Source organism: Saccostrea cucullata, unplaced genomic scaffold (assembly GCF_032062105.1).
Source record: "Saccostrea cucullata isolate Sc308-1 unplaced genomic scaffold, CSIRO_AGI_Scuc_v1 ctg827, whole genome shotgun sequence".
Taxonomy (NCBI): domain Eukaryota; kingdom Metazoa; phylum Mollusca; class Bivalvia; order Ostreida; family Ostreidae; genus Saccostrea; species Saccostrea cuccullata.
This window is the reverse complement of record NW_026922193.1, coordinates 25,931-37,971: the sequence shown is the minus strand read 5'-3', so window position 1 is coordinate 37,971 and position 12,041 is coordinate 25,931. Positions and strand designations below refer to the sequence as shown.

Here is a 12,041-nt window from a genome sequence, read left to right as displayed (position 1 = left end):
TTATTTCATGTACTGGATGACTTTCACTTCCCCTGACAGATACAACCCTACCCACAACCTCCCCTCACTGTCCACACTCAGTCCATGAGGACGCTCTAGTCCACAATTATCCACACATCTCAGGAACTGTCCATTCTGATCTAGGATGTGTAGACAGTTATTGAATTCATCAGTGACAATAATGTGACCCATGGAGTCTGTCACTATTTGTCTTGGAGAGAATGATTTCGTTCCCCCTGGAGGTTTGTTGTTATATCTGAATCTGACTTTTCCTTTCCTGTCCACCACTACCACTGCTCTAGCATTGTGATCAGAGGCAACTATGTCTCCATTGTTGTTTTCCACCACAAACAGTATATGTACACCTCCTTGATAGATTGGATCACCACGTTCATCTTTTTCTATTTCCTGTGTCACTCTCTGTCCCTGATAACGGACTATTTTATAACGACTTATTTCAGTAGTAATCATGCTAACTAGAATGTCCCCTGACCTGGTACAGCACAGTCCTTCTAGATGCCAGCCCCTTGGTGTGGTGATCAGTGTCTCAGTCTTCCCATCTCTGACAATGTTCACAGTTCTATTGATATAATCACTGTAAATCAGTTCTCCCTGTTTGGTCACTGTAATGTCACCAGGGAAGTAATCACATGTACTGGTGACAGTGTCTTGTACAGCTCCATGTATGTCCACATAGGTTATCATTTTGTCTTCTCCACTAATCCAAGCTGTATCTGATCCTACATAGGCCACTCTACCTAAGTTTTTAACATTTGTTGGAATGTTAGCAATCACTTTGGCTTCTTCTAATAATTTCTTAACTGATAAAAAGGATACTTCATCTGTCAGACTGGATAGTGATTTCTGTGTCAGTGTAGCCTTGTATTCTCCTAATTCTATGCTGAGTTCTCTACCTTGGACTGTGTTAGTTTGAAGAGAAGGCAATGGTAAATCAGGTATTTGTGGAATATTCCTGTATTCCTTCAGTTTAGATTGGTAGTTGTTGACATCAGACACTTTGTTGGACTTCAGAATTTCTTTGTTTTCTTGAACAGTTTTGGTCATAGTGGAATTCTGACTTCTGAGTTTGGACTGGCATGATTTTAGAGTTGTAATATGACGATCTCTGAGTGACTGGATCAGGGATTCCATTTTGTTAAAGATGCTGTCCACCTCTAGGTGCCAGTGTTTTCTTTGATTTTTAGCTTGTTTCTCTAGTTGTACAAAGTGGGCCATGGAATTGGAAATTTTATTTTCAGCTTCTCTATCTTTTTTTCTGTGTTGGGGAATAATGACCTCAATTTGTTCAGTTTCTCTTTTGATTTTTTGTTTGATTTTGATAATTATATCTGCCATGTCTTCAGACATGTGACCCCTATGTTGACCAGTGAGACATTTGATGCAGACCGGGACATCACACTGTTGACAGTGGGCCTCACATCTCTGGTGGGAATGAGATGTACACTGAGGGAACACAAGCTGTACTGTACGCTTTGTGAAAGGAACAATGTCATGCTTCATGGACTTGAGGCTCTTGACATGTTTGTTGATGCAGTCTTCACACAGACCGACTTGGCAGCTGTTACAGAATTGCTGGACAGGTTTGACACAAAGGTCACAGGTTATGAGTTCCTGTGCCTGGCTGGTGGCAGTGGCCATGTTATCTCACAATAATGACCATATCTGTAAAATATGAATGACTTATATAAGGAAAGCATCCTCATGTTGTGTAGATTCAAGTTTGTTCAAATTATAACCTGCAGGGGGTAGGATGGGTCCACAATGGGTTGTCAAAGTTTAACATACAAATACATAGGAAAAATCTTTAAAAATCTTTTCTCAAGAACCACTAGGCCAGGAAAGATAAAACTCATGTTGAAGCATCCTCTGGTAGTAAAGATTTAAGTTTGTTCAGATCATCACCCCTGGGTAGGGTAGAGTGGGGCCACAGTGGGTTATCAAAATTTAACAAAAGAATACGAAAGAAAAATCTTTTTCTTAAAGACAGCAAAGCTGTGATTAGTTATATATGGAAGCATCCTCTGAAAGTGTAGATTCAAGTTCATTCAAATCATGACCCTCATGGGTAGGAGGGGCACAATGGGGGATCAAAGTTTAACATTGGAATACATAGGAAAATATTTTTAAAATCTTCTTCTCAAGAGCATCAAAGCCATGATTGGTCATAATTATATGCATGAAAGCATCCTCTGGTAGTGTAGATTGAAGTTTGTTCAAATCATGACCACTGGGGTAGAGCGGGGACACAATGGGTGATCAAGGTTTTGAATATATAGGCATACATGGAAAAATCATTAAAATTCTTCACAAAGCCCTGATTGATATTGATCATAAATTTAAAAGCATCAAAAAAGGTAATGTAGATATAAATTTGTTTAAATCATGACCAATTAGGAGAATAGAGGAGCCATAATAGTGGATCTTAACATAAAAAAGGAATATAAGGCCAAGATAAATAAATAGTGTGTTTCTTATTCCTGGTTGAAAAATATTCAGTATGTAGATAGGGAAAACATTTTATTTTATTTAAAACATTTTATTAGCAAGCACACTGCCATTTTCCCCCAGAGAAATCACTTTCAAAATATTTCTGATAAATGTGCATATCAAATGCATTTTTCAAACAGTGAAGGGATTCAGATTAGTATTTCTAATAGTAAAACTGAAATAGTTTACTCCTGGAAAGATATAATGGCAGAAAAAAAATTTCAGAGTCTTCTACAATTTTTAGCTCACCTCGATGAAGTTGAGATGAGCTTATGCTATACCCCCCGCGTCGGCGTTAGAGTCGGCGTCCAGGTCAAAGTTTTAGGAGCAGGTCCATTCCCAAGTTACTAAAAGCCCTACCAGTGGATGATGCATCTAGGGATGGACACTATCAGACTTGCTTCGGATGCTGGATCTGACCTACATTTTCAAGATGAGTGACCAGGTTAAAGTTTTTGGAGCAGGTCCATTCCCAAGTAACTATAAGCCCTACCCAGACCAAACTTGCATGGATGATGCATCTAGGGATGGACATTACCAGACTTGCTTCGGATGCTGGATCTGACCTTCATTTTCCAGATTAGTGACCAGGTTATTCCCAATAAACTTTAAGCTCTAACTGGACCAAACTTGCATGGATAATGCATGTAGGGATGGACAATCTAAACTAGCTTGGTATGCTTGATCTGACCTACATTTTCCAAACAAGTGATCAGGTTAAAGTTTTTGGAACAGGTCAATCCCCAAAGAACCGTAAAACCTGTTTAAACAGAACTTGCTTGAATATGGTTGTCAGAATAAGTACAAACTGTTAAGAAAAAAAATATGATGTGAGATTTGCATTACTTAAACTGATAACATTCGTCGAGGTGAGCTTCGTAATCTTTGATTACCAATACCTATGTTTCAGGGTCAGTCAGGGAACCAGAAACACAATTATTTATGTAGACCTGAAGGCTTTATCAATAAAAATTTTCATCTTATCTTAATCTTAATTCAAAAGCATTCTTAGGTTAAAGATTAAGAGTGTAGATTTAAGTTTTTAGCCTTCGGCTCAAGTGAGCTTTTCTGATCACATTTTGTCTGTAGTCCGTCTGTCCATCCGTCTGTCTGTAAACTTTTCACATTTTCGACTTCTTCTCAAGAACCGCTGGGCCAATTTCAACCAAACGTGCCACAAAGCATCCTTGGGTGAAGGGGATTCAAGTTTGTTCAAATGAAGGGCCACGCCCTCATTCAAGAGGAGATAATTGGGAATTAATAAAAATTTGGTGGCATGTTTTAAAAATCTTCTCAACAACCACTGCGCCAAAAAAGCTGAAACTTATATGGAAGCATCCTCAGGTAGTGTAGATTCAAGTTTGTTCAAATCATGACCCCCGGGGGGTAGGGCGGGGCCACAATGGCCGACCAACGTTTTACATAGAAATATATAGGAAAATTCTTTAAAAATCTTCTTCTAAAGAACCACTGTGGCAGCAAAGCTGAAACTTATATGGAAGCATCTCAGGTAGTTTAGATTCAAGTTTGTTCAAATCATGACCCCCAGGAGTAGGGTGGGACCACAATAGCCAACCAAAGTTTTACATAGAAATATATAGGAAAATTCTTTTAAAATCCTCTTCTCAAGAACCACTGTGCCACAAGAAAGCTGAAACTTATATGGAAAGATCCTCAGGTAGTGCAGATTCAAGTTTGTTCAAATCATGACCCCCGGGGGGTAGGGCGGGGCCACAATGGCCAACCAAAGTTTTTACATAGAAAGATATAGGAAAATTCTTTAAAAATCCTCTTCTCAAGAACCACTGTGTCAGGAAAGCTGAAACTTATATGGAAGCATCCTCAGGTAGTGCAAATTTAAGTTTGTTCAAATCATGACCCCCGGGAGTAGGGCGGGGCCACAATAGCCGACCAAAGTTTTACATAGAAATATACAGGAAAATTCTTCAAAAATCCTCTTCTCAAGAACCACTGTGCCAGGAAAGCTGAAACTTATATGGAAGCATCCTCAGGTAGTGTAGATTCAAGTTTGTTCAAATCATAACCCCAGGGGGTAGGGCGGGGCTACAATGGCCGACCAAAGTTTTACATAGAAATATATAGGACAATTCTTTAAAAATCTTCTTCTCAAGAACCACTGTGCCAGGAAAGCTGAAACTTATATGGAAGCATCTTCAGGTAGTTTAGATTCAAGTTTGTTCAAATCATGACCCCCGGGTGGTAGGGCGGGGCCAAAATGGCTGACTAAAGTTTTACATAGAAAGATATATGGAATTTTTTTAAAATTCTTTTAAAAATCTCAAGAACCACTGTGCCAGGATAGATGAAACTTATATGGAATTTTCTTCAGGTATTATATATTCAAGTTTGTTCAAATCATGACCCCCCGGGGTAGGGCGGCGCCACAATGGCTAACCAAAGTTTTACATAGAAATTTATTATACCTCTATTGATAATACTCGAATTTGATTGGCTGGTAAGAAAACTTTAAAACACAACAATGACTCCAAATGGTACAGTTTACAGCAATACTGACCTAGGAATCATTGCACGTGGGATATAATGACCCGGTCATTATTGTTAATGACCGCTAAAAATGACCGCTTAATCAAAAATTCGGTTTTTAGTGAAGTTAATGCATAAAATAATAATTATTCGAAAAAAAACATGTTTTTAAAATTGTGCATGGTCTGTTTTGCATTACCATAAAGAATACGGTAAAATTTATCGTTTCAATATATCGTTACAATTCAGTTCAATAGAATGTAGAGGCGGCTCTTTAAAAAGGTAAATTCTGTGTTAGATTTTGACTGTATAGAGGAAAAGTAATCGTTAGTTATAACAATGTATGTCTCTATGAACCAAACATTGTTTTAATCAGTAAATCATGATGCAAAAACTTACACAACTTCAGACGTCAAAAAAATTGATGTAAACAACTTCACTATTCGGTCTGTAGCGAATCCCGATCCCGATCAAAGAAAGAATTAATATCATACTTTTTCAATATATATCGGTATAATAAAACAATTAATCACCCCTTGTGAGTTCAACATGGTGAAATAAGGACCCTCGACCTGGCCCACTCTATGACCTGCCCTGACCTCGGCCACTACGCGGCGTCGGTCAGATCAGGTCACCTCGTGGGCCAGGTCTCGGGTCCTTATTTCACCATGTTGACCTCACAAGGGGTAATTAATTGTATAATATAGGAAAATTCTTTAAAAATTTTCTTTTCAAGAATAACAAAGCCATAATTGACCATATATATACAGACCCTAAAACGTGCTACTACACCTCAGAAACGAACCGTACCGTTCCGTGCAGAAAGCGTACCGTACCGTGCACAAAGCGTATCGTACCGTCCACAAAGCGAACCGTTCCGTGAACAAAGCGTACCGTTCAGTGCACAAAGCGAGCCGTTCCGTGCACAAAGCGTACCGTACCGTCCACAAAGCGTACCGTTCCGTGCAACTGATGAGAAACGAACCGTACCGTTCTTTGGTTAATTATGCAAACCACGCCCCCAATGATTTTTGAATCGTATAATGACCAAATAAGTCATTTTGGTTTATTTCTCGCTACGGTGCCTGTGAAAGGAGGACGGAGGTTGTGTCTGCTTGTTCGAAACTCAATTATCAAGTTTCATGCGTCTGGATCTTCAACTGTAAAAATAAGGAAACTACAACTGCAAAACAACTAGAAAGAGTGTGAGACGATTCCTTATTTTCTATAAATTAAATCAACTGGTTATGTTTGTGGTCAAAGGTACAGTACAGGCCACGAGTTTTTCCCGCAAAACACGTACGGGGCACAGTGGACCTCGAACAATGTCGGCGTCTTTGAAGTCTTTCATTTTCATACTACAAGTTTTAGCAAATTAAATAAATTTTCTTTTGAAATATTAGCTTATTTAAATATTCGTAATTTAACAATACAGATATTTAAACTAATATTATAAGATGCCCAAAATTCAATATAATTGTGCTCGTGCCCGGGGAAGAAAACCCGCCTTAAATGTGCACATGTACATTAATTCATGTTTCATAATCCTATAATTGTATTTTACTAGGGATGTCAATGAATAGTCGACTATTCGACTGTCAGTCGAAAGGACCGACTATCGAATAATTTTACATAAAAAAAAGTTCAATAGCCTATAATACAACTGAGATAGAACACGCTTTCATGAATTAATTCGCTGGTTGTCTCTACTTTTGATTTTTAATTCTGCTCATTTAAATTATTAATTTAAATGTTATCGGATACAAGATCGTTTTTGTCGTAAGTATGCATTCATATGATGATATGTAGTACATATCAGATGCAGGATTTTACTAATGAATTATTTTGTAAGAATTTTAAAACATATAAACTGTCAAATTTAAAAAAGATCCGTATTAGACTCTCACATTAATTCTGTTAAGATTCCTACTATTGGCGAATCACTTATACTTGCACTGAAAATCTGTAATCATGTAAAATATGGATTAAAATATTACATGCGGTAAACATGAAGAATTCTACTGAACAGACAGAGATAATCTTTCTAATAAAACTGTGATCAACTTTCACGCTGCATACAAAAATCGCCAGCCGAATTTCTTGCAATTAAAATGTGCAAACTGCAGTATAAATATTACTTCATTCTGAAATACATCTTATGAAAAATGAAAAAAAAAAACAGTTTGCGAAAAAATGAAGGTTTGTTACACTTTACCCCCATCCTCTTTTTAGAAAGCAATACGAATTAGCTGGTTAAAAGTTCTTTAAAAGTCTGCAAAATGATATACATGTGTACTTTGTTGTAAATTAAAATTAACCATAATCTACAGGAAACATTTTTATAAGTGTCTGAAAAAAGATAATTTACTAAATAAAATGAAATTTAAAAATAAAATATATCAATCCTCTTTCAAGCCATCTTGTTTGTTACCCCCCCCCCCCCCCCTCTAGAAGGCGATACTTATGCGAATTTATGTGGCTTTAAATTGTGCTTTTGTAAAAAAAGAAAATTATAATTCAGGGATACATGCTTATTTATTTTTGTCTGAAAAGGGATACTTTAGGAAGTAAATTTGTAATCAGTGTTGTGGTGAAACCTGGAAGATGAGTTTGCTGGATGTCTGTTGAGTGATTTAATACACTTGATGTGGTCAGAACTAAATAATTTGATAGGTGTGTTCAACACACGCCACCCCCCCCCCCCACCTCCCCTGTCTCTCCGGTTGTGACCCAATATTTTTTTTTTGACAGTTGTGAACTATGAACTGACCAAAAGAATGTTTTAAATCACAGGAGAAATTCTTCTTGCGTAAACAGACTTTCAGGGTCACCTAGCATCATGCCATTTTGATTGACAGGTGATGCACGAGGATTTCATGCGGCAGCATGCATGTACAGAGAACAGATTATTCATTGCACAATAGTTGTAAATGGGTTGATTAAATAGCATCATAGACGGATTGTGACTTTGGCGATGTAAATAAAACGAATAATGAGAATAAATACAAGTTATTTTTTTGTACAGATAATGTACATGTATTAAGGGTTTGCATCTCTCTCTCTCTCTCTCTCTCTCTCTCTCTCTCTCTCTCTCTCTCTCTCTCACGACATTGTTTTTAAAGACTTAACAAGAATAGAATAGCTTAATAAAATAAAGAAAAACTTAAAAAATAAATACTCAATACACTTAAAGGATTATTGAAAACATAAATACTTGTCTGTGAAAAGAATGTTTTTTGTTACGAGAAAGCGCTCGGAAGTTATTGTATTAATTTCGTGTGTCTGCTATTGATTTTTGTATTTATTTTGTTCACTGATATTTCTCTTCTGAAGCAAACGTTTAAGCGATAGATCTACAATTAAAAAAAGCAATTTACATATTTAATTACTAGGAATAAAAATGAAGCAGGAATAGTCATATTTTTTCTATAGATCAATCAATTAAAAATAATTTATATATGTGCATAGCGTTATATGTAATTTTTTTTCCTTTTTCAAATGAAGGGTTAGCATACGTATAAATTAAATACGGAAATATTTACGAATTCTATATATATTAATACATATCTATACATGTACATAATGCCAAAGACATTGTTGGGATGATGTTATTTCTTCCTTTCATTTTTTTTTTCATTTTTTCTCCATCACCGCTGTGGTGTAAAATGTTCAAATTGAAACCGAGAAATTAATTTGTTAATAGCTGAAATATAATTATATACATGCATTAATTGCTTCAAAAGTAATTTAAAATGAATAAAATTTTAGCAGCCAATCAAGAATTAAAGCTAACAGGCTCCGCCCACTTCAATTGCATACCGTTCTCAAAGCGTACCGTTCTCAAAACGAACCGTTCCGTGCAAGAAACGAAACGTACCGTCCACAAAGCGTACCGTTCCGTGCACAAAGCGAACCGTTCCGTGCACAAAGCGTACCGTACCGTTCTCAAAACGAACCATTCCGTTCACAAAGCGTACCGTTCCGTGCACAAAGCGTACCGAACCGTACCGTTCAAGTGGTGTAGTAGCACGGTTTAGGGTCTGTAAGGAAGCATCCTCAGGTAGTGCAGATTCAAGTTTGCTCAAATCATGACCCCCGGGGGTAAGGGCAGGGCCAAAATGGTCGATCAAAGTTTTAAATAGAAATATATAGGAAAATTCTTTAAAAATCTTCTTCTCAAAAATAGTAAAGTCATAATTGATCATATAATTTATATGGAAGCATCCTCAGACAGTGTAGATTCAAGTTTGTTGAAATCATGACCCCCAGGGGTAGGAGGGGGGGGGGGCAAAACGGCCAACCAAAGTTTAACATAGATCTATATAGGAAAATTCTACAAAAATCTGCTCAAGAAAAGCAAAGCTATAATTGATCATATTTATATGGAAGCATCCTCAGGTAGTTTAGATTCAAGTTTTTTCAAATCATGACCCCCAGGGGTAGGGCAGGGCCAAAATGGCCAACCAAATTTTTGCATTGAAATATATATATAGGAAAATTCTTTAAAAATTTCTTCTCAAGAATAGCAAAGCCATGACTGGTCATGGGACTACTTTTGGATTTAAACTTTTAAATAATAAACCAATTTCTACTTTTTTCTAGCCACAGTGCTCAGGTGAGCAATGTGGCCCATGGGTCTCTTGTTTTAAATACACCCCCCCCCCCCCATCTCCCTGAAACCCACTTTTAAAATATATAAAGTTTTCACATACTGACTATTTTTGCTTTTTAGCTAGCTAGTTGATCAGGTGAGTGATGTGGCCCCTGGGCCTCTTGTACTTGTTGCTATGTATGGATATAAGTTTTGGAACCTTCTCATCTGAACTTAGATTTTAACTACTTGCAGTTAAAATTGCATGTCTCTTATGTACAGAAAAAATTTTCTTGCGGGGGAAGGGGGGCTGATAAACAAAGTTAAAAAAATCAACAAAGTAGGATGCAACTTTTCAGCTCATAATGCTACCCATTTTCGCTTGTCTTCACTGAGTGGTATAGTGCCTTGGCCATTATTTTTTGTCCCCCGCTTGAAAAGTGGGGGATATTAATTTAGGTCTGTCTGTCGGTCCGTCCATCTTTCTGTCTGTCTGTAACGCTTTCGTTTCCACACGATATCTCTAGAACCCTTTGAGCTTTTGAAATGAAACTTTGCATAGCATCTCCCTATGGACTAAAGAAGACCCCTATTGATTTTGAGGTCAAAGGTCAAGGTCATGAAATCGCAAATTCTGTCTGTTATAACACTTTCGTTTCTGCGCGATATCTCGAGAACCCTTTGAGCTTTTGCAATGAAATTTTACATAACAACTCCCTGTGGCTTAAGGAAGACCCCTACTGATTTTAGGTCAAAAGGTCAAACTTCAAGGTCATAAATGTATACATTCTGTTTGTGTGTAACACTATCGTTTTCGAGCGATATTTCAAGAGGATGTTCAGCTTTTGCAATGTAATTTTATACTAAAAGTCCCTAGGACCTCTCTCACCCCTCTCAAAGTGTCCCGCCCCGTTTGTTTTAGTATTGATTGTATTACATGTCGCTATTTTTAGCACAGGGGCATGAAGGAGAGTTATTGCGTATAAAACAGGTTCTCGGCGGACTTTATATTCTTATTACATCTATTAGAACTGTGTAATAAAGGTTAAATTAGACAACATGCATTGTGTTAAATTTTGACAATATATCGAACGTGAATATATACACCTGTACCGGTACATGTATGTGACATAATGTTTGTTTATAATTTTCGCCATAATAATGCGGATCCGTGGTCTAGCGGTATGTTTCTTGCTTCACATGTGAGAGCGCCAGGGTTCGCATCCCGAAAAATCCATTTTTTTTCAAAATACTTTTTTTTTTACTAAATGATAGTATTCAGCATGTGAAATGAAAAATTTATGAGGTCTGGCTTGTACAAACACATAAAATCATAATTATAGTGTGATAAATATTCCATATTAAAAGAATCATCTACACACATAAAAAAGAATAATCAATCAAACCTTTATATCCATATTGGCATATTTCATTTGCTTCAGTATACATTTAATAATTCTACAAATTCAGTGGAGGGGATCCAAACCCCCCTCACCCACCCCCCCCCCCCCTTCCCCCCACCCCCTGCGCATGGTTTACTTTTTCCCTAAGTGGGGGACAGAAATTCTCTGAATTAGCTTGTTTTAACTCTTTCCAAGAGTAATTGCTCTCTTTAACTTGCCATACACTTTGCTTGAGTACCCCAGGTTTTAAACACAAAGAAAGGACTAAATGTACCTTTCTAAATGGAAATAATTAGGAAATATGAAAAACAGAGTGTTGTTATAAAGTTTTCAAATGAAGAACTGATACAATATACATTTTTGTATTAATATGTATATCTGTCCAAATTATCCGTTTAAGAGATCTACATTGCTGTAGCTATATATGTCAATATATTGCTGTAATGTGCAGGAATGTATATTATAACCAAATTCCTTCTGAGACCACATAGTTGAATTTATCTTGTAGTTTTAATTCAATGTGTTCACAGTATCAAACTTGAATTGCCCTTCTAGATTGTATAACTCATTTTGAAATAAAAGTATAATCTTAATATTCAATCGTAAATAAAAATTTTTACCTAGCCTTTTATCCTGTATTATACATTATTCCGCTGCTGTTCAGTAAGTGGTTCAGTCATTCTGTACTTTCGTTTTGGTGTTTATACTTCCTGGTTCACTGTTGTCATGTGACACCAGGTGTTTCCAGATCACATGACAAGATTTAAAGGTAAACTTAGAACTGTAAATAGGTGTGTTATGACTATGCCGTTCAGAATAAAGGGAATAATATTTCCTAAAATTGTGCAGAATTAAAGGCCCTATTTGTCACAGGGGCTTGTTCCTAGCACGTAATGATAATCATTGTTTATTTGAAAAAAAATTATATAAGCTAATTATAAATAGGCATTTCAACTGCTGCTAAGGTTCAAATCATACCCTGTAAAGTATCAGTCACATTTTCCAGCGATGGGATATACGATGAGAAACCGATG

The 12,041-nt window shown here is 36.7% G+C and overlaps 1 protein-coding gene across 1 annotated transcript; it reads right to left on the bottom strand.

The window, feature by feature from the left end:
* On the bottom strand, positions 1-11,717 carry LOC134261343 (tripartite motif-containing protein 2-like). Its single transcript, XM_062743780.1, has 2 exons — positions 11,628-11,717; positions 1-1,683 (listed from the first exon to the last, which is right to left on the bottom strand). The coding sequence occupies exon 2, from the start codon at positions 1,657-1,659 to the stop codon at positions 1-3; it is 1,659 nt and encodes a 552-aa protein (XP_062599764.1). The 5' UTR covers positions 1,660-1,683; positions 11,628-11,717.
* Positions 11,718-12,041: the final 324 nt, after the last annotated feature.